Here is a 27,682-nt window from a genome sequence, read left to right on the forward strand (position 1 = left end):
TGTATGTATATATATACATATATGTGTGTATATATATGTATATATGTATGTATATATATACATATATATATGTGTGTGTGTGTGTATATATATATATATATATATATACATATATATATATATATATCGTTCTGATGCCAGAGGAGAAGAAAATAGCCTATTCCCTGGAAAGGCTGTGCTATCTGAACTTGGACAGTGCAAAATCTGCCCTTACCTCACACCACCAGTCTCAGGAAAAGGAGGCTGCCAGCAAACTTGGCTAAAGGTGGGGAGGTAAGAGGTCTAAAGGATTAAATTTCCAGCTCCCAAAATAACCCTTGAGTACTCCTGTCACCTCAAATCGGGTCCTGCATGCTTCTTCATGCTGGAACAGTGCCACCTCTCTGGTCTGATCCCAGGAGACCCTGTGGAGCCCTGGATGGCTGTCTCCGTCTCCAGAGGACAGCCTCCTAGAGAGGCTGGGGAGCCCACTGTATTAAAGTAGACATACAAAGTGCATCTTCTCTATTCTTATACTCATCATTCTTCTCTTTCTTTAACGTCCTCTCTTCTATCTTCTCCTCCACCTGCCTTTAGACTAGCAGTAGACCTCAGGAGAGTGTTTTCCAAAACTTATTAATATGAGTAGTGCTGTCATATATCCTTGCCCCGCATCATGCCCAAATCCCACCTGTGCTATATCCTTAAATTAGCTCATATTTTCACTTACATTTGTAAAGACTAGTTATTAATGTATAGCACTGCTTTAAATTTAAAACCATTTTCACTTGCCATAAACAGAAGGCTTACGCATAAATATAATTAAAATAAAACTATATAGTAGTGGAATCTTAGTTGGATATGGTGCAGGCATTTTGTCTGAGTCCTACTCTGTTAGGTTAAGGACTGCTGGAGAAGTGTTAAAGACCTACTGGCATCAAAGTGAGACTTCTTCCTTGAAATGGGAGACTGGAAAGAGGACCAAAAAGAGAGCAACTTGCTCATCTTGCTTTTAAATATCATGTCTACATAAAACTTAAGCATTCCCACTTTGAGAAATATTCCTTTGAATTTTAGACTCACATAAGGCAAAGAAGGTTGTGAAATTGTATAAGGCTCATTTCCTTCAAGTAAGCACTGAGTACATTATTTATTAACTGTACTCAAAAACTTGTTTCATGTTTATTCTCAGTATTTGTGCACAGCTTTGGACCAACTACCACGGAGTGTTTTGGATATAAGACTCTTTCCGGTGAATAACAAAATGCTGCAAGTGACTAGACCTTTGGAAGCCATCTAGCCCAAATCTTGACCCATTTCCACTTTCCCGAAAAGTGAGTTAGGGTTCGAGGCCGAGGGCGCTTTGCCCAAGGTCACGCAGAGGGTGGTCTAATTTTTGTGTTCCTGCAGTCCTGGGAACAAGCTATCTCGTCCCTCAGAAGACTTTATGAAGGGTTGCCTGGCTGGCGGGAAACCAAACCTCTCGCTTCCACTGTGTTGATCGCAGTTGCTATGGCAGCGGCGCGTTTTCCCCGCCTCGTATTAGTGACGTCCAGAGACCGGTGTCCAATGGGAAAACAGCTCGGCGTCACGCTCCGCCTTTCCCGGCGGGCACCGCCTTCTTAGCTGGGTGAGTAGCATTGACTGCGTGGGGGAACACTGGCTCCCGTCGCGGCCGCGGCAAGTTACATCGTCTTCCAATCTGTCCGCGTCCGCAGCCGCCCGTAACAGAGCCAGCATGTTCGGGATGCTGAGCAGCAGCTTTGAGGATGATCCCTTCTTCTCGTGAGTGTCTGGGGTCGAGAGCCCGCGGTCGCGCGGAAGTTCAGGGATCTTGAAGGGAGCTATTTTAAGGGCAAGTGCGAGAAAACTGAGGAAGGCGAGAGGGAATTTGAGTAACTTCAGGAGGCGGCTTGGGGGAGAGATGGACTCGAGGGCGTGAGAGGGAAGGGAGTCGAGAACTTAGGGATGTGGGAAGGAGAGGAGAGAAGGCTTGGGGGGGTTGAGGGAGAGGAAGATTTGGGGATGTGGGAGGGAGGGGAGAGAAGGGTCTGGGGGCGTGAGGTGAAGAGAGGTGCGGGCCGGCCCCCCCAGCACACAAACCTAAGTGCCCGCTGGTCTCAGCTTGGCGGGACTTGGGGTGTTCGGGTTGGTTCCAGCGTTCCGAGGCCCGCCTTCGCAGCCGCAGAGCTTTGCAGGTGACGGTAACTTCTCTCTAGGTGGAAATTCTGGTGAGAATTATGCTTAGGGGACCCCTTCCACACCTGTTTCAATTCCAGATTGAGAGGCAGAGAATGTCTTAGAAGATGACAGTTGTTTGAAAAGGAACACATTTTTAAAACAGGGTTTTCATAAATACGCGTTTCGGAGAGGACAGCAAAGTTGGAGAGTTGTGCTGTCTCTCACGTCGGGGTGGTTGGAGGTTGCCAGGTGCACTGTTTGTTTTCTTTGCTTGCTTTGTTACAAAGCTAGTCTTGTTTGTAAAGGGACTCCTCTGTCAGAAGTACAAATAGGGCAGGGACGCAGACAGTGGGTGCATTTAACACTTCAGGTAAACAAATGTCAAACCTGTGGACAGTTCCAAGTGAATTAACGTGATGCCTTAGGAAGAAGGGATCCAGAACTTAATTAATTGCTTCATTATAAGCTAGTTTTCTTGGGTGAGGGTGTGTGGGGTTTTGGGGGGTTTTGTGTTTGTTTTGTTTTGTTTTAGTTCTTCCTTTGGCTATGATAAAAAATGGTAACACAATCCTAGTCGGATTCCCAAGACGGGAGGCTTTGTGATACTTTTTTTTTCTTTCTTTCTTTTTTTGACAGAGAGAGAGAGAGAGAGAGATCGCAAGTAGGCAGAGAGGCAGGCAGAGAAAGAGGGGGAAGCAGGCTCCATCCCAGGACTCTGGGATCATGACCTGAGCTGAAGGCAGAGGCTTAACCCCTGAGCCACCCAGCGGCCCTTTGTGATACTTTTTTGCCCAAGTGTTTTGCCAGTTTGAATTTTGACTTGGTGTCCTAATTTATTTTGATCGATTAAATTTTACCTCTTTGCAACTTGGAGGCTTTTTTTTTTTTTTTTAGTTTAAAATGTCAACAGTTTTCTACATAGTATTGTTGTTTTTAAAGGGAAATATTATGTTGGTTTATGTGTTAGTACTATTTTTAAACCAAAGAACATGAAAGTAACAATTGAAAGAATAATTGGTTAAAAAAGGATGAAATGATAAATATAGAAAAATAAAATGGTTAACATTTCATTCTAAAGGTTATAAATTACAATTAAGGGGTGTATGGATTCAGAAAAATGTATAATGCTGTTTTAGTTAACTTGTTTAGGAGCTTTTGGGACATTTACAATTAATGCCATCTTGACAAGTTTTAAAATTTGTGCTATAATATGATTTGCTCTTTTAAAAGTCTCTGAAGAGTAGGGACTAACTAAATATATCCATAGATTTGTTGAGCTGTTGAAATGATTCTTATGTAATTGTGACATCACTGCAATGGGTAGTATTTAAGAAGATTATGACAACTTTTAAGTTGCATTATGTCTGCAATTATATCAAAAATAGCAATGGCCTTAACTAAACTGTGAGTGTATAATTAGTACCTTTTTTAAAACGTCTAGCAAAAGTGTAATTTAAACTCTTGGGTAACTGTCTGAGCAAAGGCAATGAACCCAAGAGTCAGGGTCAGAAATAGTAACAGACCACAAATAGTAGGCATACATCAAAGAACACTCTTCCCTGTGCTTAGGATGGAAAGGACCGTCGGTTACATGGCAGTGGGTCTTTCAGTCATCACTTTCCATAACCAACTTCAAATGCAAACAGCCATATCATAAAAATTCAGGATAAAATTCTTGTAAATAACTTTATAAAACAGATTCATCCTTATAATTTCATTTCTCCACAAATAACTGTTTAGAACGTAAACACAATTGGGCTGGGGAGAGTAAAGAAGAAAAAGAATGTGTGTTTCTATTTATTTCAAGTAGTCTGTCATTTGACCCACCCCTTTTACTCTAACCCCAAACAAAATGAGTATCCATTACTTATATAAGTCCAACATAAGAAATTCCTAAAGGTTATAGACACCTTAAAGAACACAGAAGGGTTCCATGCCCACCATCTTTTGTATAAAAATTAGCCCTTTTGCTAACATAATGTGTCATTGGGTTCCTTTACTGCTAACTTAATACCTGACATGTAGAAGGTATTCAGTAAATATTGTTTAATGATAATCTGGTGTCCTTTACACTTTGTAAAGGACTTTGTATTGTATTGTATTTAATTTGTATTGTAGTTTGTATTGTATTGTAGTTAATCGGGTATTTAGTTGATTGCTGAAAGTATTTGCATTCAACATATGCTATTGTTGTTGTTGACACTTTCTAATTTGAACACTACCATAGTCTAAATAACCATTAGTTCAGTATATCAAGGATGTCAATATAATAAGCACACTCTACTAATTTACTAATTATTCAAAAGTGGGCAAATACTTTTTGGATATAAAATTAGAATTATTAAATAATATGAGGCTGGTAAAATCCTGTAATCAAATTGTCCATGTTTTTAAAAGATTGGAGTAAAAAAAATTTATAATATCTGTAGTCTTGAATTCAAAAATGTTCATTTTCAATTTACCCTAAATGTTGTACCTTAAATGTTTCATCAGAAAATTAAAAGGAAACTATAAAAGTGATATGTTGAAAAAAAAAGTGATATGTTGAAGTTTAGTGTTTTATTATGTATTTGGAACTTTTTTTTGTACCTGATGTTGCAGAGCTGAAATTCAGTGAAAGTTGCCATACAATATACTCTCATATATACCTTCTTAAGTAAATAACACTTGTAATTTTGTCAAAAACACGAAAGCTAAAAGCTGGCACTTCTGGCATGCAATTTACTCTCAAGAATACTACTTTCCCTTCCCATTTATATTTGCTTGAGAAGAAATAGAAATGCATACGTATGGACAGGAAAATCAATTTGAGGTCCACATGATTTTGGCATCCATCCTATATCCTAAGAAACATTGATTATTTAATATAAAAATTTACCTATATCTGGTACAGTCTGAAAATTTCTACTTTGTGCAGAAACATGAACTTTGAATCTTCTGAGCTGCAGAAATGAGAGGCTGATCATGCAAGTCTACAAAGGATAGCTATGTTACCACATATCAGATATTAGATATTAAAGGCTTGGAAGCAGGTTGGCAAATCCATCAGCCTTATTTTTTTTTTAAATACATTTTATTTTTTTTTTTAAAGATTTTATTTATTTATTTGTCAGAGACAGAGGGAGAGAGAGCGAGCACAGGCAGACAGAGGCAGAGGGAGAAGCAGGCTCCCTGCCGAACAAGGAGCCCGATGTGGGACTCGATCCCAGGACGCCGGGATCATGACCCGAGCCGAAGGCAGCTGCTTAACCAACTGAGCCACCCAGGCGTCCCCATCAGCCTTATTTTTAATTATAAATCGTTAGCATTTCCTTAAGGGTATCCTATGTATGATGATGACCAGTCTTTAGTCAAAGAACCCCTATGTATATTCACAGGGTGTTACTTTTTCCATGTCCTTGGTCTTAGCAGGAGCTGAAACCTATATATCTATAATCTTTTTAAATTAAAAAAATTATTTTGCCCTTTGGAAGTAGTTGAAGGACACTGGCTTTGACTTACACACTGAGTTGAAAGTGAATATATTCCAAGATAGGCCTTGACTGCTATTTTCTTGATTGAGAATATTGTCATAAAACAGGAAATAAAGTCACCTTTCTACATAAGCTTTCGTGAACAATGAATGTTCAGGGTTACGCACATACTTGTTTCCAGACTTAAAAGTCTGAGGTAGGGTCTTCATCAAGATGACATAGTTTGGTGCTAATTAGTATTCTGCCTCATAAACCTCTAATTTTAATCATTTAATAAAGGTGGCTTGAGAGTACTCCACTAACATTTAAGGTTTTAATTTTCAGGATCCCATTTTATGTTAAGACACCTAACAGCTTCTGTGATTTTTGACGCCTAAAAATTTGTTCTCAGAAATATGTTAATATAGATATTTCTTATAAATGAACTTTTCAGATTTCAAGATCATATTTGATAGAATGAAGAACTATGATCCTTGAACTGAAAGAATTTCTAAGGTAGACTTTGGGCTTTCTGTGGTTCAGTAGGTATAAACCATTGAATTAGGAGCCAAGGAGCACAACAAGAGTATGACATAGTTGCTGGATCAAGAAATGCCATTTGGTAGCATCTAATCATGTAATGCTTAGTTCTATCACTGAACATTGTAAATATCTGTATAAAAGTACTTAAAGGATGAGAGGGGACCATAGTCATTCCTACAGTCCTTTTAATATAAAAGACTTCTGCCATACCACCATTTTATTTTATTTTGTTTTATTTTATTTTTATTAACATATAATGTATTATTTGCCCCAGGGGTACACGTCTGTGAATCATCAGGCTAACACATTTCATAGCACTCACCACAGTGCAGACCCTCCTCAATGTCCATAACCCTATCCCTACCCCCCAATCCGCTCAGCAATCCTCAGTTTGTTTCATGAGATTAACATAGGTTTATGTTTGTCTTAGGGTTTGTCTCCTTCCCAACTCCATCTTGTTTCATTTTTTCTTTCCCTACCCACCATGACCCCCCACCCTGCCTCTCAAATTCTTCATATCAGAGAGATCATATGATAAAAAAATGTCTTTCTCTGATTGACTTATTTCGCTAAGCATAATACCCTCTAGTTCCATCCACATCATTGCATATGGCAAGATTTCGTTTCTTTTGATGACTGCATAGTATTCCATTGTATATATATATCACCTCTTCTTTATCCATTCATGTTGATGGACATCTAGGTTCTTTCCATAGTTTGGCTATTGTGGACATTGCTGCTATAAACTTTCGGGTGCACGTTCCCCTTTGAATCACTACATTTGTATCTGTAGGGTAAATACCCAGTAGTGTGATTGCTGGGTGGTAGGGTAGCTCTATTTTCAACTTTTTTGAGGAACTTTCCAGAGTGGCTGCACCAGCTTGCCTTCCCACCAACAGTGTAGGAGGGTTCCCCTTTCTCCACATCCTCACCAACATCTGTCGTTTCCTGACTGTTAATTTTAGCCATTCTGACTGGTGTGAGGTGGTATCTCATTGTGGTTTTGATTTGTATTAACCTGATGTTAAGCACTTTTGCATGTGTGTGTTGGCCATCTGGAAGTCTTTGCAGAAATGTCTGTTCATGTCATCTGCCCATTTCTTGATTCGATTATTTGTTCTTTGGGTGTTGAGGGTGATAAGTTCTTTGTAGATTTTGGATACTAGCCCTTTATCTGATATGTCATTTGCGATTATCTTCTCCTATTCTGTCAATAGTCTTTTGGTTTTGTTGACTGTTTCCTTTGCTGTGCAAAAGCTTTTGATCTTGATGAGGTCCCAATAGTTCATTTTTGCCCTTGCTTCCCTTGCCTTTGGCAATGTTTCTCGGAAGAAGTTGCTGCAGCTCAGCATACCACCATTTTAAACTGTGCTTCTAAACAGCAGGGAAATGAAGAATTGCCTATGGAAATGTAATTCATTCTTCAAATATTTCTTAGGTTTCTATTATATGCCTAATGCTGTGGACTCTATTATTGATTTGTAGAAGTCATGCCCCATGCCCTCAAGATTCTGTTAAGAATGTAATATGCGTTATTTCTAGTGTCAAAACTTGGATCACCTAATATATTTTCTTTATGGACCTTTATACCTCATTGGAACAAGGAACATTTGTTTATGATCAAAAGAACCATAACAATCTGCTGATAAGCTTTTTGCCACCACAATGTATAGTGGAAGGAAAGAATTTCTCTTGATGACTGGGACTGCCATGTCAATTATCTGAGACCCTTATGTATAAAGAATAAATTGCTTTTTACTATAGTATTGTACTGGCTAAATAAAAATTGAAATTGATCAATATATTTATATATTTGAGAGTCTTAAAAACAGGACCTTATTTGGAAATAAAACTTACTATCCCTTAAAAAAAAAAAACACCTTTTATGTCAAAATTATTCCCAATCTAAGAGTTCTTTTTTTTTTTTTTTTGGTAGTTGGGGGGGCAAACTTTATTTCTCATAGCTTGTGATAGGTAAATAATATGATGTAGAAAAGGTACATTTTGTGCAAAATATCATTCCATATGGTTGTGGTTTGTGTCAACAATCCTAAAAGAGGTATGGCTATCATAATAGCATAAGTAAATTTTTTCTGATTTAAATGAAAAAGCATCTTTACAGAAAATCTGAAAACTATAGAAAGTTTGGTAAAGGAAATCATGCAACCAAGATTTTATCATTTTGGTGTATTTTGTTTCCATTTTCCATATATGAAAAATATTTTCCAAAATTAGAAAAAAGCTTTATGATCACAAATACACTACATATGCCGCAATCATTTTCCTAGTCTTTATTCTCTAAAGTGTGAATTTAGTGTCTGCAAAGTATTGCATCCTATGGATGTATGGAGAATATTTTTTCATATAAATCTTTAACCACATTTCAAATTATTACTTTAGAATAGCTTATGTATATGAAATGACCAGTTTATAAAGTATGAAGTTTATAAAGCCTCGTCATATTTCCAATTTACTTTCCTAGAGTGAAACATTAATTTTCAAGAGAATAATATGAATAGGTAGAAAAATATAAAAATGACTAACTTCTTGCCTGAGAAAAGAAATTCTGCATTAGGTTAATTTTTTTAAAATAATAGAATAGTTCCTTGTTATGACAAGAGATTTTTGGCTTTGATAAAGAATTCAAGGGGCGCCTGGGTGGCTCAGTGGGTTGAGGCCTCTGCCTTCGGCTCAGGTCATGGTCCCAGGGTCCTGGAATCAAGCCCCACATCGGGCTCTCTGCTCAGCAGGGAACCTGCTTCCTCCTCTCTCTCTGCCTGCTTCTCTGCCTACTTGTGATCTCTGTCTGTCAAATAAATTTTAAAAAATCTTTAAAAAAATTAAAAAAAAAAAAGAATTCAAGCTTGAACAAGAGAAATTTTAAAGTCTTATCTCTGAGCAGCTGCTGTTCTGGGTAGACAAGAATTGAACTCACTTCAGGGCCCAGCCAGATTTCTTCCTGAATGGTTTAGACAGGTGCAAAAGCCAGACTGGGAGCACAATTTTGTCTTAATGCTTTTTCCAACAAGCAGCCTTTTGTTCATGTCACTCAAAAAATACATTTTTAACAGTTGTTCTACATATAAATATACCTACTTCTATTTAAATGAAGAGGAACCTGGGCAACATATTAAATGAGCCCATGTAGTTGTTGAAATTGTAGCCCAGTTATAATGCAATTAGAAAAATAAATCTCACTAAATTCTATATTCCTATAGGAAAATAATAGCTGCTGAATACTCACTTATTCACAGAACAAAATCTAGTGTTCTCTGAAGTATTTTCTTCTTTGCAGTTGAATTTCATCCATATATCTAAAGGGAAAGTTGACTGGTTTTCTTAAGTGATGCATATTAATAAGAACAAACATTTTAATCTCTACACCAGTACCCATATTCTAAACTGTAAATGTCCAGTGAATAGTGGAGCTCTAAGCAAAAGGACTGTCTTTTGAACTATCCACTTTAAAACATCAGGTGGTGTGAAATCCTCTAACTCCACATAGTTCTATTTCTTTTTGTTTAAAAAAATTTTAATAAAACATTTCAAACATACACTATAAAAGTATAACAATTGGGTATCTGTCACCCAGGATTTCAAAATTTATACTTGTTTTATCCATCTCTATTTCTGCTGATATCTCAAATATATTTTAAAGCAAATTCCAGATTTCTTATCATCTAACCTCTATGTATTTCCAAATACATTTCTGAAAAATATGGTTTCCTTATATAACCACAGTACCATATCACATGGAATAAAACATAATTATAATTGCTTGGCATCGTTTGGCATTAAGTATCATTAAGAAATGAAATACTTTGAAATAATCTAGCTTTTGAGGTAAGAATCAAAAAATTGTTTCTTAGACAACTCTTTATGGGTTTTAGAACTACTTGAAATTCTGTTCTTTAAGTATAAAGAAGGAGATCAAGACACCAAATTCTGATTCCTTAATTATAAACTAACTTGATCTTCAGTTCTTAATTTCGGAAGCAATAAACCAACTCCCTTTCTGCTCTCCAGTGTGTTCAGACCTAAGTGGCTCCTTGTGTGCGATTGATCCATTTAATTTTTAAAAATGTTACAACTTCCCTATAATGGTAGTTGCCTACAGTTCTGTTAGAGTAGTGATAGGAGTCTGTCAAATTTTCTGTGCCTGTCACTCTTACCAATAAGACAAAAATCCCAGACTAAAAATCCCACAAGCATTCATGGAAAAATGACCTTGTTTATGATATTTTTCTGCACCGTAAGTATAATATCTTTACTTGTATTTTTCTTAGTATGTTAGAGTTTGTTTTCAGTTGAGAAGAATGAGATATGAAAAATTTCTAAATCTAATGTCTGGTGTCTTCATTTTATTGTATTTCCTGAGTGGACTTAGTACAATTACATTTTTCCAGTTAATACCCAGCATTTATCTAAAGCGACTCTTCATTCTGAGAGACTCAGTTACTAATTTGATTAAGAATAATTTAATTTTCCTGTAGAAATTTTTGTATTCAATTGCAATAGGAGTATCTTCAACCTGTGCACACTGGAGAGAGTACTTTCCTTTTATGACTTTACAAAAAATTTGTCAGTGAGCAGGAAAGAGGCAGTACAGCAGTGTTCCTAAACAGATCAGTATGTAGAGGACAAGAGAGTCATGGCAGGAGAGGAAATGGAGAACTAAGAGTACTGACATGTTACAATTTTTTAGAGTATGGATTTGTCAAACAAATGATTTGTAAAGTTGTTATCAATCATCCAGACCAGCGGTGATCCTAATGTGGATGCAGTTGGAAATGATCACATTGGTCAGGTATGCAGGTAACCTGCTATTTTTATTTAAGTCATTATTAACTCTATTTTTCTATTCAACAGTTTCTGTTAAAAGAATTGATATTGGATAAGAATAAACAGATCTATGGAATAAAACAGTCTAGAAACACTCTCATACACAGCCTCTGTGTTAGATTTATTTAGAGACTACTCATCTTTTTATTTCTTAATACTCTGTAATATCATCAAATGTACCTGGTCAATGGCACTGCTTTCTGAGAAGATTAAATTGTGATTGATGGAACTATTGACACCTTATTCTTTATTTTTAGCAAAACTTTACTACTGAGATACTGTGTTTCTGAACTACAAAGCAGTGATCTAATTTAACCATAGTAGTTTAAAAAAATACTTTGCACCATATACGGTAGTCTCAATCATTCAAAACAATATAACAAATTTCTGCATTCAATTGTCAGGAATTATGTCCCAAGTTTAATTAAGGCAATAAGGCCTCAGAACTACACAATGTTTTTGAAGTGCAGTTTCTGCCCTAGCATATTTTTTAAAACTAATGCTTAAGTAATAACAGCTGGGAAATTACTTTATTAAAACATAACATTTAGAAGCTTCTCACCATAGACTTTGACAAGCTAATATATTTTTAGGGTTTTCACAGGATAAGATAAATTGGCATACTTTATTTTACAGCATTTTAATGGGATTTGCTGAGAGATAAGCTTTATTACTATTAAGAAAGAAAAACATTTATACAGTCTGGAGTGAACATGTGCATAGATTTGGAATTGCAGAACTCTTTTCCCATATCAATTTTCCATAGTTACATGTGCCCTAGGAGACTTTAAATTTTTTTTTTAATCTTAAAATTCAGTAACATCCAACATTTGGTAATACCGTAAGGTATTAAGGTGCTTTACATTTTCAAAAGTGTATTTTTGGGATATGTAATACATGCTTAGGCAAAAACAAAAGGTACAGAAGAGTACATGGTTAAAAGACTCACTTCTCATGACAGTGTGAGTATGCTTAATACTAAACTGTGCATTTAAAAATGCTTAAGATGGGAAAAAAGCTCAGTCAGTTATACAGTTATGATCTGTGCACTTCTCTGTATGTACTATACTTCAATAAAATAGCTTATTTAGACCAAAAAAAAAACCAAAAAACAAAAAGACTCCCTCTCACCTTTCACCTTTGGCCCTCAACCATCTAGTTACCCTCTTGAATGCAACCACAGTGACCAGTTTGCTGTGCAGCTTCCTAGGGATATGTTCTATACATTTATAAGCATATATATCTGGATTTTTTATACAGATGGAGGTATAATATATCTTGTTAATCCTTCCATGTTATCACATAAACATCTGCCTTGCTCTTTTAATTTTTTTTTTTAAGATTTTATTTATTTATTTGACAGAGAGAGATCACAAGTAGATGGAGAGGCAGGCAGAGAGAGAGAGAGAGGGAAACAGGCTCCCTGCCGAGCAGAGAGCCCAATGTGGGACTCGATCCCAGGACCCTGAGATCATGACCTGAGCCGAAGGCAGCGGCTTAACCCACTGAGCCACCCAGGCGCCCCTGCCTTGCTCTTTTAAAGGTGGCATAATATTCCATTTAGATTCTTTTAAAAGTACTGAAGAGCTTTTAATGGTTCTTTTCCTATCCTTTTTTAGTTATTGTTCTATCAATCAGTAAAGAAACATCTTTAGGCTAATTTTGGATAGTGGAGTGAGCAAGAGAGATATGTTCCTTTTCCTTAAGAAGCTTTTAATCTAGCAGGAAAGACAAACAATATTTTCTACATGTTATTTTATTATCAATAGTCTTTACTTATAAAGAGGCCTAACACAGATAGCAAAACTATTTTCAACTTAACTTTTAAAAAATTTCCCCTTTGACTCTCAATAATGGTAACCTATGCCTTCTTTTTGTGGGAAAGAAAAGATAAGAAGAAAAGAAGATAGTGAAGAGTACTTAAAAGAAAAATGATAAAATAGTTTGAATAGTCAATACTACTTAGAAATACTGGACTGGGATTAAAGCTTCAAAAGTGTGTCCTTTCCTACTTAGATTGGTTCAGTTACAGAAAACAAAATTTACTGACTTTAGGCAGAAAAGAATTTATTACAGGGCATTAAACAGGTTAGAGAATGATTGTGATGGCTTAAGAAACAAACTCTAAATTGAACTTTGAAGAATGACTCCTAAAGCCACATCAGAGGTCCAGAGCAGGGGGTAGGGGAGCAGTGGCCACTTCCCACACTAGGAATTGTTGAATTGGGAAGCTGCTGCTACTGCTGCTGGCTCTAAAGTCATGGTGTACCTGTGAGGACCCATACCACCAAAATGGATTTCCCTTCCCTGGCCCCTAATAAGCTGTAGTGATCACACTCGCAGTTCTGGTAACACTGCAACAAAAAGACTATGTTACTCTGTGATCATATTTACCAAATAAGAGAAGTAATAGTACATACAGACCCTGCGACACTTCTGCTTTCTAGTTCTCAAATAATGGCCCATAATTGGCAGAACTTAAACCCAGAAACTTTGCTGCCGTAGAATCTAGGAAATTAAATCTTAACCTTTCTTTTTATGCAGTATAGAAAGGCACATTGAAAGGAGATTGAAATGGGTTGAATGTGAAAAGCTTTATAGAAGTGTCAGAAGACAGTGCATTCATTTTGAAAAAAAACTAACCAGAGGTACCAGAAATTAAAACTTTGATTTTAAAATGAAAAAAAAATTAGTTAAGTAGGATTTTCACAATCAAAGACTAAATTAGCAACCTGGGAAACTGAACCAAAGAATTTCTTCCGATATGTAGGACAAAATCACAGAGGGTTCAAAGTTCTACAAAGAAGGAAGAGATAGAATAGTAAATATGCAAAGAAATATTTTAAGAACAATTTCTAAAACTAAACAAAGACCTAAATCCTTAGAACACAGATTGAAAAGGGAAATTTGAGGGTTGTCAGGATTTTTTAACATTCTATACCCAGATGCATAATAATGTAATTTTGATACATTAAAAAATATATACAGAAAAGCATCATAGATCTTTCAGAGAGTGCAGATTTTTTTTTAAAGATTTTGTTTATTGGAGAGAGAGTGAGTGAGAGAGCATGAGCAGGGGGAGAGGAGGACTCCCCATTCATCAGGGAGCCAGATGCAGGACTCTATCCCAGGACCCTGTGATTATGACCTGAGCTGAAGGCAGACACTCAACCAACTAGCCACCCAGGGGCTCTGAGAGTGTAGATTTTTTAGAAAGAATAAGAACCACATTGTCATCACTCTTAACACTAAGTAAGGAAGATAATGAAACAATATAGATTCTCAAAATAGTGAGGAGAAATATCTAGATTTCTATGCCCAGATAAGCGATTGTTTCACTTTGGGTGTGAAAAAAAACTTAGACATGACTACTAAAAATTTACTGTGCTCAAAATTACTAGGTGTTAGAATCCAGAAAAGAAATAGTAAGATATAAGAAGTAATGATAATTCAGAAGTAAACCAACCCCAACTTTTCTTGTTAGAGGGAGATTGTCAACTAGAGCACTTGCCATCTCCTTTATTCTTTCCATGGAACCAGAGTTCACCTGTTTCCTCCCTTGAAGCTAGCAGGACAGATAAAAACCCAACTAACATCCAGCCCATTCTGAAGTTTTGAATTTGGATGACTTGGAGAATAATGGCTGTGCCATAAAGAGGAAGAGCTGGCTAAGGAAAAAGACAGTGTGGGAAATGTTAGGTTAAAGACTTACTACAATAGTAATTACAGGCAAACGTCCCAAAATTACTTTGTTATTATTTGTAATTTATACTCTGAGTATTTTAGAAAGTATTACAACTTCTATTGTAAGATCAGTTCTCTATTTCCACTTCCTGGCACAGTGCTTTTTACATAGGTATCCAGTAAATATTTGTTAAATAAATGGAGATAGTTTTGTTTTGTTTTGTTTTTTTAGATTTCTTTTTTTAATTTGATAGAGATCACAAGTAGGCAGAAAGGCAGGCAGAGAGAAAGAGGGGGAAGCAGACTCCCTGCTAAGCAGAGAGCCGGATGCTGGGCTGGATCCCAGGACCCTGGGATCATGACCTGAGCCTAAGGCAGAGGCTTTAACCCACTGAACCCTCCAGGTGCCCCAAATGGAGATAGTTTGTATCAAAACAAGCTGAAATTGAAAAATTGAACAGAGGTCCCTGATTAAATGGTTGAAGAGGTTAGATTTGTGTTTATTCATGTGAGGTTCTTGGAATGTCTTCACTAGGGTTGATAGAAATGCTTGCTTAAATGCAGATTATTGGGCCATGCCCCAGATATAATGAATCAAAAATCCTTGGTTGTATGTTTCAGGAATCTGTATTTTAATAAGTACCTCCAGTGACTTTTAAGCATGTTCAGGTTGAAAGGAATAGCCCCACAGAGGCCAGGGAAAACAAGAACAGATGAAGGATAAAGCCCAGAAGAAGTACAGATCTCCCTCAATTTAAGATGGAGTTAACATCCTGATAAACGCATTGTAAACTGAAAACAGTGTGATTTGAAAATGCATTTAATACACCTAACCCACTGAACATGATAGCTTTGCCTAGCCTACCTTATTATGCCGGAACACTTAATTATCATAGAAATCCCATTCAGTTTCCTAGCACCATGTTAATCATAGGCATTTTTTCATAGCATTTCAGTCTTCTAAGACTTTTATAGAGACTGGGAGAAATACTTGGAAATTACTTTAAATAATGTGATTTTAGGAATATATCAGTAGTAGATGGAAGAATTCCCCTTCTCCCAAAGATGTCCATGTCCTAATCACCAGAATTTGTGAATATATTATTTTACATGACAAGGAGGAATTAAGGTTACAGATGAAACTAAAATTTTTAATCACCTTAAAATAAGAGATTAACCTGGATTACCCAGATAGGCTCAATTTAATCACAAGGGTCCTTTAAATGTGGAAGAGTCAGAGAGACTTGAAGATGTTATGCTGCTGGCTTTGAAAATGGGGGAAAAAAGGATCACAAGCCAAGGAATATGGGCCATCTCTAGAAGCTTGAAAAAAAGCGAGGAGGAAACAGACTTTCCCCCACAGCCTCTAGAATGAACCCAGCCCTGCCAATGCCTTGATTGTAGCCCAGGGATATCCATTCTGGGCTTCTGACCTCCTGAACTGTAAAAGTGTAAATTTGTTGTTTTAATCACTAAATTTATGGCAATTTCTTACATTAGCTAAACTAATATCCAAGTTTTATACTTTTAATTTTAAAACATATGTCTCATTTCTCTGTCAGACTGTAAGTTCCTCTAGACCAGTAATCAACTTCTGTGCTTGATACACAGTATACATGATAAATGTTTATTGAATTTGAACCATTCTGTATATCACATGTTCTCTCCATCATTTTTGGGGAGAGTTATTTACCCAATTCTCTCTACTCAACCTGGGTACATGCTACATGCTATATAAAATAGCAGCTGCATTGCAATCAATACGTAGTTCTGAACCTCTTCCTTAGTGACTTAATTAGAAAAGAGGTACTCATTTCAACCAGTTGGTTTTCTCTGGCTCAAGTGTTTTAGTACATGAGACATCTAATCAACAGTTTCATGGGCTTCTTGTGCCTCGGTTTCAACTGCTCTAGAATAAGACTACCTGTCTGAGAAACCCCATCCTCCTGAGGTTTATAGAAGCTCATATTTTAATTTGTATCATCCCAAACATAGTCTCAAAATTTGGTGAAAATTAAAAAAAATATTTTCTCAAAATGCAGAAAAGGACCTACAGACAAACTACTTATTTTTATAGATTTACATCCATTTCCCTCCCAGTCTTTAGATAAAAACCAGCATAATTGAAGACTTAGAATGGAGACAGTTTTAGATGTATTATGTACTGTTCCTTGGGATGTAATATGTATTAGTAATATATTGCTGCTATAATTTAGTAGCTTAAAACAAGAAACATTTATGATATAATTTCTGCTGGTTAGAAATCCAGGAGCAGCTTTCCTGGGTGGTTGTGACTCAGGGCTTCTTAGGAGGCTGCATCAAGTTGTGAGTTAAGGCTGCCGTCATCTCAGGGCTTGACTGATGGAGAATTTACTTCCAAGTTCTTTCACATGGTTGTTGGCTGGTCTCAAAAATCTGCATCTAAGCTCACCTATGTAGCCCTCACAGGGCTGCCTCACAGCAAAGCAGCTGCTTGTCCCACAGTGAGTCATCTTGTTAAGACAATGCCCAAGCAGAAGTCACATTCTGTTGGAGACAAGTCAGTAAATCCAGCCCATACTTAAGGGAAGGGGATCATTGGGGGCCATCTTAGAAGCTGCCTACCACACATATAAAATAGTGAGTTCATTAGTTTACCAGAGACTAGATAATCAAGTTTATAATGTTCCTGACTGAAATTAAGTTTAATAATATCAAACAATTTTTTTAAAGACTCTATTTATTTGACAGACAGAGATCACAAGTAGGCAGAGAGGCAGGCGGGGGGGGGGGGCGGGAAGCAGACTCCCCGCTGAACAGAGAGCCCAATGCAGGGGCTCGATCCCAGGACCCTGGGATCATGACCTGAGCCTAAGGCAGAGGCTTTAACCCACTGAGCCACCCAGGTGCCCCAATAGCAAACATTTTGTGAGAAAACCACAAATAAGTTTCTCATATTAGAAGATAGGAAATAAAAATGGAAGCCTTTTAACTTTCACAGAGTAAATTCAGAAGGTACATTAAAATAACACAATTTACTTTTTTAAACCATACTTCCCTCAGATTGTCTACTTTAAACTTCATCCCTTCATTTTAAAAATCGTACTTACCCCTCATTTTTTTTAAATAGGGAAAAAATTTTAACGCATGGTTTATCATAGAAGATTTCTAAAGGACATACAAAATACAAGCTACTATTACACCACCATTCAAATGGCTAAAATTAAAAGACTGACAACACCAACTATCAGTAAGAATGTAGCACAACTAGAACTCTCAGTTCACATTTTTTATGAAGTTAATCACAATCCCACTCCTCCTTATTTTACACAAGAGAAATGAAACTATATACACAAAGAACAGTAGATGAATGTTCATAGGAGCCTTTTCACAATAGCAAAAAAACTAGAAACAGTTTTATGATTACATTGTGATATAATCATATACATACAATGTACCTAGCAAGAAAACTGAAAGAACTAATGATAAATGGACCAGTACATTTATGTATACAAATACTGAAGAATTCAGAGGAGAAGATTTTTCTGTCTGGGGCTACTGAAGGAAGACAGAATTTTTGTGCTTCCCCATGATGACATTAGAAGATGGGATTTTAGAATTAGAAGTTGAAAGGGTGACATAAGGAGGATGAAACTAAGGTGGAGAAGTCTTAAAAGGGGGATGAACTGTTAGGGGACTCCAAAAGATTATGGGGAAGAATAAGATTGCTTGGTAAAGTGCGCGCCAACAGTGATGTACCTTAAGTTCTAGACTGAGCAATAAGGAATTGACTGTGGGTGAGTGACTTTCCAACTGAAATGAAGCTAAGAAATCACTGTAATAAGGCAATACAAATTTTACATTCTTTTTTTTAAGATGTTATTTATTTATTTGACAGATAGAGATCACAAGTAGGCAGAGAGGCAGGCAGAGAGAGAGAGGAGGAAGCAGGCTCCCCGCTAAGCAGAGAGCCCGATGCGGGGGCTCGATCCCAGGACCCTGGGATCATGACCTGAGCCTAAGGCAGAGGCTTTAACCCATTGAACCACCCAGGTGCCCCAAAATTTTACATTCTTGAATGCGACTTGTGAGTGGGATAACATCAGGTTATGAACACTGGTATTTATACAAATACCAAACATGATTATTGTTATATGTATTTTTAAATAAAACACAAATCTTTTTTCAATGAAAGGTATTTAATATTAATAATAGAATAATAGGGAGTAGCATTCATAAATGAATTAAGAAGAAAAGTTTCTCTTAAAGGAAGGGAAATTAGGGGAATTTAAGGGAAATTAAGTTTCAACACACTCTGTGGGCCAGATACTGTGCTTTGTGCCTTCAGATTACATGCTTTAATCTCAACAACAGGGATGTGCAATATTATTCTCATTTTATTGCAGTGGAAATTTAGGTTCAGGAAAAAGGCTTGAGTTCTAATTAATGCATGTACTACATACACAGAAGGAATACTATTCCTCAAAGGTTGGTGAAGGGACTACTTGAAGTAAGATCACCAGGGATGCATTTCCACAAACCACACCCAGAACTAGTAAATTAGATTGAGATATTGTTGGGGGACAGAAATATGCATTTCTAACCTGCTCATTGGTTACTCGGTAATTTCAAAAAAAGTTTGAGAACAGCTATCTTAAGACACAGGAGATATTTTTTCTGTGTGGTGATTTCTGATACTAAGAGTTCTTAGAAACAAAAGCCTCATAAAGGTGATCTGTAGCTTTATTTTTGTCTATTAGAATAATGTATATTTACAGTATTCATAACCTAGCTATATTTCTCAGTGCTCATATTTTGTAAATAAAGAGTTAAAAAATAAATAAGCCAGCATTCTTTATTGGTTCTTACTAGAATTTATATTTTTTGGCTGCCTAAGATGACCTCTACCTGGTACTAGTATTTTTCAGTCCTTTTTTTGGCCATTTCCCTTAGTGCTGGCTTAAGCTACCTTAGATATGTTACTTTGTATTTGCCATTTTCATACAATAAGGGTTAAATAAAGATGTATTTTTATTATATATAGATTAATTATAGTAGATAGGAAATGGAATAGTTTTTGTATTCATGAATAATGGATCTTTGGGAGATAATTCCATTTGCCTAAATTCTTTTGTCTCTTTAACAAGACTATCAACACAAAATAATTCTTTGTAGTATTTAGCTGCCTACTTATGACTTAAATTCCAAAACTTACTCTTGGATGATATGTATTTTCAACAGTGATTCTTTTATTGCACACCGAGAAAGTATGCGACAGATGATGAGAAGTTTTTCTGAACCCTTTGGAAGAGACTTGCTCAGCATCTCTGATGGTAGAGGAAGAGCTCATCATAATCATATGAGACATGATGATGGTGAAAATTCCTTGACTGTAAGTTCTTTATTTTAAGTTAGTGAGAAGGCCCTATGGGATTTGAAGAAAATTATTACAGAAGAATATACATATCTTTGATGTTAGGATATGAATAATGCTTGTTATAGAAATAACTATTGTATAAAAGGATGGACCTGTTGGAAAGCTGAATCCTTTAAAATTGAATTGTTAGCTGTATGGAATTCCATGATGCTACCAAAACTTTAAGATCATATTATAAGCCAAACTTAAAGCATTATTTTACGTATGTGTCTATAGTTTGTTCTGCATGGCTACCTTGGGCCTTCAAAACTTAGATTAACTTTTAACTGTATTTAACTTGCATAACTACAGAATATTTTCATAAGTTTTATCTGAGAGCAAAACTAGGAGGTTACAAATATATTCAACTAGAAAAAAAAGTCTCGGATGCTTATCTATCTTAATTACTTTCTTCTCTGTTTATTTTATTTCTATTGCTTTTTCAGTCTCAGAAGTGGCAGTTCTAGAATAAAAATCCACAGGAGTTTCTGCTTTTGGTTTCTATTAATAGTTAAATTTTGTTATTACATAAGTCTTTCATACTTAGACATAAATATGTCACATGTATCGCAAATTAGAGAAGAAAAGGTGAGCCATATTTTGCTAGTATAAATTATAAGTATACAGAAAAAATGAGTTTTGGCTAAAAGAAAGACTGAATATTTCAAATAGTCCTAAGAAGTTTGATGGATAAAATTAGATTTACTATATGAATGAAATTTTCACAATCCTTTTCTTATTATTCCAGTATGGATTATTCATATTCCAATTTGTTTTCTTTCAATTAGTGAATAGTGGTATTTATATGTGTATTTTTTTACTTTTAGGACTATCAGTTTCCATAAAAGTCTAAAATTAAGATCTAAGGAAAAATTATCAGGGAGGGCAAAATGCCAATTATAAAGACATTTGAAATTTTATCTTTCAATGAGCATTGAAATATTTTGTCTATTTGCTATAAGCATAGCGAGGCAGAAGTAGGGCTCTATATAGTACTTTGTATTTATGTGCATAAATGAGCTACTTGTAGCTTTTGTGGAAGGAGGAAAAAGTGACAATTTTATTCCCAATGGAAAAAGACATTATATCGTATCAACCGTCTTAGAATGCTAACATCAGTGCACTTTTTTCTTCTTCAAACTGTATGAAGACCCTTTGCCAGCCAGGAATACTGAGTATTGTCCTAGGGCAGTAATAATTTTTAAAATAAAAATTTATAGCAGAGTTACAGCAGATTTTCCAAGGAACATTCAGCCTCTCTTTTAGCCAAACTCATTTTATAATTTATACTGGTGAGAAATGGCTCTCCTTTTATCCTATAGGGTATGATATATTTGATATGTGTATGTCTAAATGTGAAAGACTAAAAGTAATAGCAAAAACAAAACAACAAAAAAAAAAAAGTTAGCCAAACAATAACAACAAAAGACCTCTCTGCCAACCTGAACTTTTCTAAGTTCAGTTAGATGTGAAGGTAGAAATAGAAATTAAAAATTGACTGCAGAAGATGGGAAAGACTGCTGCTATTTGAAAAGAGCACAGCCAAGAGAACTATAGACTTTCTGAGCGTGCTAGCTGTTCTAGTCCATTTAAACTTCAATAAAAATTCATAGAAAGCTTCTCTCTCTAGTGAAGCTGTAAAGTTTTTTTAAATTTTTTAAAGAATTTTCTTATTTATTTGTGGGAGAGCGCATGCATGCGCCCATGAGTGGAGTGAGGGGCAGAGGGAAAGGGAGAGAGAGAATCCTAAGCATCCTAAGCGATGACTCAATATGGAGCCTTGTACTGAGCACAGGACTGGATCCCAGGACCCTGAGATCATGACCTGAGAGGAAATGAAGAGGCTAAAATGAAAGAGTCTGCAACTTAACGGGCTGAAACACCTAGGCGCCCTGAACTATAAGTTTTTAAATGATTGTTTTCATTAAGCAGTGAGCCATTATGCTGCTGCTTTTAAGCATAGTGGATGAAAATATGTATTTCAGATAGACATCATGATAATTTTTTTCTTTAGTTTTGGTCCATTACTTGACATTTGTCCTTTTTTTAGGGGAGAAGGAGCAGAGGCAGACAGAGAGGGGAGGAGAGAGAACTTTTTTTTTTTTTTTAGATTTTATTTATTTATTCGAGAGAGGGAGGGAGAGCAGCAAGCACGAGAGGGGGAAGGATCAGAGGGAGAAGCAGACTCCCCACTAAGCAGGGAGCCCTATCTGGGGCTCCATTCAAGGCTCCATTCAGGGCTCAATACCAGGACTCTGGGATCTTGACCTGAGCTAAAGGCAGGTGCATAACCGACTGAGCCACCTAGGCGCCCTGGGAGAGAGAGAATCTTAACCAGGCTCCATGCCCAGCGCACAGCCTGATGTTGGGCTCCATCTCATGACCCTGAGATCATGACCTAAGCTGAAATCAAGAGTTGGCTGCCCAAGTGACTGAGCCACCCAGGTGCCCCTAAAACTAGATAATTTAATCTATAAATTTAATCTTCCAACATTTGTCATCTTTATCAGCCATTTTATGAAGGAAAACAGAGACTCCCACAAAAGTAGGGGAAGCATCAGTTATGCTATTTTCTTATTTTCTTGTTTATATTATTAGCATTTTCTTCAGTTCATGACTTCTTTATGGGGGATTTTTTTTTAAGATTTTATTTATTTATTTGACAGATAGAGATCACAAGTAGGCAGAGAGGCAGGCAGAGAGGCAGGCAGAGAGGCGGAAGCAGGCTCCCTGCCCAGCAGAGAGCCCGATGCGGGGCTCAATCGCAGGACTCTGGGATCATGACCTGAGCCGAAGGCAGGGGCTTTAACCCACTGAGCCACCCAGGCGCCCCTATGGGGGATTTTTTTAAGCCACTTTTCCATTTGGGGAGGATTAGTTTTATTCAAAACTTGATTTTTTTTTTAATTTTTGGATTTTACTTACTCATTTTAGAGATAGAACATGAGTGGGAGTTGGGGGGAGGAGCAGAGGAAGAGGGACAAGCAGACTGAGCACTCAGTGCAGAGCCCGACTTAGGGCTTGATACTAGGACCCTGAGATCATGACACCACCTGAAATCAAGAGTCAGCTGCCCAACTGACTTCAGCCACCCAAGTGCCCCTAAAACTAGATAATTTAATCTGTAAATATATTTAATTAAGCAGTTTATAATTCACAGTATGACATGTGACCATCTAACATTTAGATTGAATGATGGTGCCAGAGTGAATCTACAATGTTTTTATTTTCAGTGAAAAGAAAGTAAAGAAATAGTATTGACGATAATACACTTATAATAATATACTTTGGAGATTACTGTTCTAAATATATAGTACAGATATATATAATTTGATATAATTTATTATAAAATTTAATATATATACAGTTTTCTCTATTTTTCAGCATAATTTACAAAGGAGAAAAGTATCACTGAATGATGGTAAAACCTTATATATACCCTTTACCCCAAAATTTAAATTTTACTTTCAGTATTTTGAAACTTCCAAGTAATGAAAGTTTTTAATATGTATATATGTATGTCTAAAATTTTATTTTTACTTCTCTGTTACCTACTGAGGATTACAATTTGTGAACTATTAGATAATTCCACCTATTATACTTAACATTCTTTTGCCTATCAAAGACCCTACATATTTTTAAATCTGTGTGTGATCCTTTCTGAAGTCTATATTTTTTATTCTATGTATTAGTTCTTGGGAGATATTTATTAATTTTTTTGCCCAATATTTCTACTTTTGAAATGTTATTAATGTAAATAATTGCTTATTTTTAATCAGTTATGAGCAAGATTAACTCATCTCTTAAAAATACAGAATAGTTGAACAAAGGAAATATGAGATATTAATCATTGTACCTTATGTTTTAATTAATTTTAGTGTGAAATTGTATTTCCTTTGACAAATGTTTGTCTTAATCTGTAGCAAATTCAACTGCCTTTGGTAAATACTACAGTAGTCATATTTAAAAGTGGTATATGGTCTCCCTATTTATCTGCCATGCTCCTGTCAGGCTTTATGACGAATAATAAGTGGTTAGTTTTTTAAAATATATTTTGAGGATTTTTTTATTAAATGGTTTTAAAACTTTGTTATGAACTATGTGATTATATAGTACATTTCTTTTTCAGGGATTATTTTATAATAAATATCAACCAAAATTAACTGGATTTTTTTTCTAGGCAATGAATTCTCTTGTGCCTTTTGGCAGTTTTGGTGGTATGGTTCGTATCATGAGACACAAACCATTTTAACGATATTTTCTGACAAAGATTTATTTTTCATTAACTCAAGCAAAAGTGAATTGGCATGCAGTTTCACTTATTTTCAAAATAGCTTTTTGGAATTTGTACTGAAACCTGTTTTATGTATTAATCTTAGAGTATTCAGGCATGTTTTTTCTGAACTAAGTCATATCAACATAGATAAAATCAGTCTTCCAAGAAAGAAAAAATACATTTTAATAGATAAAAATTTACTTGATTTACAAAAGGGATCCCCATAGTTTGTTTGAAAGTTTGGACATTTTCACATATTTATGATGACTTTCTAAAAGATGAAAAAACACCAAACTATAGCTAGAGGAGCACATTTGGAGAAGCTCAGATTGTCTGCTCTTTCTAGGACTCTAAAGTTAGTTTGTGCGTGCTGCTTTTCCTTTCCCACATCCAAGTATGGCTTGTCTACAACCAGCTTTTCTCCCACTCCTGTTTCTTTTCTGTGATGCTAATTTCTAATACACTGAAAAGCAGCCTGAGGAGTAGCAGAGAATAGCATGACTTTGGAACATTTCCTATGGATGCATCTGTGCTCTTATGAAAAAGTTTCTTCTGTGTTAGACTTGAATCATTTGTCTCCTTAAAGTTGGATGAACCACATTTGTCCTTTCCGACCAGAGTTTCAGCGGGACGAATGACAAATTAAAAAACCAGTTATAGCCAGAGTTATCGGTAAAATGATCAGGAAGTTCAGCATGTTGTGGAAGCACAGATAGAGGAAAGCCGTTTACCTAGACCTTTTGGGGTGGTAGGGTGATGGTATGGAGATTTATCAGAGATTTCTGGAACCTTAAGGATGAATAGGAGTTAGCCAGGAAAAGCAGGGAGAGGAGGAAAAAGAGTGTTCAACACAGAAGAAACAGCACATGCATAGACTTAGTGGCTAGGGAGCGCAAAGATATTTCGGATCACTTGGCCCTGGAGCATGAGTTGGAGAGTAGATAAAGATAGAATGGTAACCATGGACTTCTTTTGGGCCTGGTAAGGACTTTAGACATTATCTTAAGAATAGCGGAAGCAGTTGATGAATTTTCACCAAAATAGTAATAGAAGCACATTTTCATTTTTGAAAGATTATTGTGCCTTTAAGGGAAGGAAAGATTGGAAAGGACCGCAGTAGTTAAAGTGTTCTGGAAAATATTAGTAATGGCTTCTATTTAGGCAGTGGCTATGGTGTCTCATCTGAGAATTAGGTAAATGGGTAAAACTTGGGGATTTACTGGGTTGAAAGGACAGTAAAGAGGGAAAAGGAAAGTATTATGCCTACTTTTTGGCGTGAAGAATTAGCTACGTGAAAATACCACTGAGGTAAGGAGCAGTGCATTCATACAGTACAGATATGAGAGCAGGGGCAGTCAAAAGATCATTTTGGTTTGGGGTGTTGGGTATTTGAGGCATCTGTAGTATGTCCAGGTGGATTTATCTGGTGAACAATTGGATATATGCATTTAAGCCAAGCTAGAGATGATTTGTTCATTCATTCAGCAAATATTTACTGAGCCCTCCTTATGTGCAAGGGAATTATTTTTAAAGTATTGAGAATATAGTAGTGAATAAGAGAGAAAAATAGCCCTACCTTCACAAAGATGATTTCTAGAGTAGGAAGACAGGCAATAAACAACAAAATAATTTCAGATAAAGTACTTCAAAGTACTATGATGGAGATGAAGCAGGGTAATGATATAATGAGAGATGGGAAGTGAAGCAGAGATTACTTTTGCAGGTGGCCTTTCTAAGGAGGTAATACTGGAATGATGAGAAGAAACTATGCTGAGAGTCAGGATAAAAACATTCAGGGAGAGAGAAGAGCTTGTGTACAAAGTTCCCAAAGGCCTTAGGAGCCCACTGGAATCTTAGCTCTAAATTGTACCCATACTTTTTTTCACTCCAAGGTGTTGGGCCACCCCACAGCAAGTACAGATGGATTTGGGATGGCTGATTTGACAGTGAATTGAAGAAAGGGCGGAATATACCTTAACATCTGATCTTTTCTTCCTTTTCTTCCTCCTCTTATTGGGGCTAGCCCTTCCAGCTCTCGTGAATTGTATCTCTCATATAGGCCTGATTTCTCAACCTGGTGATGAAACTAAGCATTCAGAATGTTTCCTGAATTGTGTTGAATCTCTGAAATGCAGACTTATTCTATTGCAGTTCTTTGTGTCTCCAAAGATATCAGTATCTCCTAAATGTGCCTTTGTTCTTCCCTATGGTGTTAAGTGCCCGTTCTAAAGAAGAATTTGGTTTTCCCAGCGTTTCCCATTGTTACAAGTAATAAAACCCACAGGAAGGCAGGGACATAGACAGGCCTTTGATAATTCTTTATTGAGTCCCAGCTTGGCATACAGCAAAAGAATCTCTAGAGGGGTTGAAATACGGGCATTGAACTACAGTGCCTTACAGGATTTAAAAGACTGCCGTTCGGGGCGCCTGGGTGGCTCAGTGGGTTAATGCCTCTGCCTTCGGCTCAGGTCATGATCTCAGGGTCCTGAGATCGAGCCCCGCATCGGGCTCTCTGCTCGGCGGAGAGCCTGCTTCCCCCCTCTCTCTCTGCCTGCCTCTGCCTACTTGTGATTTCTGTCTGTCAAATAAATAAAAAATAAATAAATAAATCTTTAAAAAAAAAAAAAATAAAAAAATAAAAGACTGCCGTTTGAGTGGAGGAATTCCTTGAATCAAACACTCCTTCTGTTTTATAATAGTAAACAACGCATCAGGTGATGCACTAAAATGTGTGCATCACTTTTTAAATTTCTTGTGAGTGTTCTAACAGTAAAACTTAAAATCAATAGCAGATTTTTCTAGAGCAGAGCTTCTCAGCCCCTGACACCACTGACATTTTAGGCTAGGTAATTCTTGTTCTAGGGGGGCTGTCCTAGTCTTTGTAGGATTTTAACAGGGTCCCTGACCTTTACTCAGTAGATTACAGTTATATACCCTCCACAGTTGTGACACACAAAAATGAATATAGTATTAACAAATGTCCCCTGGGAGTCAAAATCAGTCTTGACTAGGAAACCACAGCGCTAGAGGAATTAACTACTTTTCTAAAGAAGCATATGCTATGCCTCAAGGGAATGTTCTACTGAGCCTTCTGTGGTAGACAGCAAATTCCAGGCCTACAGTAGAGTGAATTAACCTCTATTATGTGGAACCTCTTATGATGTAAAGGAGAGCTGGAGACCTCAGAGGCAGTTTCTATCAGCTGTGTTGTACTGGTGGAAGTGACATTGGTATCTATACCCAAGTTTTACTGATTTGCATGGTGAGATATTGAGAAGGAAGAAGGAAAAACTTGAAAACTAGTCTATGCTAGAATTGTCCCAGCCCAGA

The 27,682-nt window shown here is 36.5% G+C and overlaps 1 protein-coding gene across 2 annotated transcripts in view; it reads left to right on the forward strand.

The window, feature by feature from the left end:
• The first annotated feature begins 1,583 nt into the window (after nucleotides 1–1,583).
• MLF1 (myeloid leukemia factor 1) overlaps nucleotides 1,584–27,682 on the forward strand; it is a 34,082-nt gene continuing 7,983 nt past the window's right edge. The window contains exons 1-3 of one of the 2 annotated variants that reach the window (XM_032852602.1): nucleotides 1,584–1,764; nucleotides 19,902–20,052; nucleotides 24,257–24,298. In XM_032852602.1, the coding sequence (XP_032708493.1) occupies nucleotides 1,718–1,764; nucleotides 19,902–20,052; nucleotides 24,257–24,298 (240 nt within the window). In that variant the 5' untranslated portion in view covers nucleotides 1,584–1,717. The remainder of the gene's footprint in view (nucleotides 1,765–19,901; nucleotides 20,053–24,256; nucleotides 24,299–27,682) is intronic. The other variant, XM_032852603.1, reaches the window with a different exon arrangement.

Source organism: Lontra canadensis, unplaced genomic scaffold (genome assembly GCF_010015895.1).
Source record: "Lontra canadensis isolate GAN:19392208 unplaced genomic scaffold, GSC_riverotter_1.0 scaffold6, whole genome shotgun sequence".
Taxonomy (NCBI): Eukaryota; Metazoa; Chordata; class Mammalia; order Carnivora; family Mustelidae; genus Lontra; species Lontra canadensis.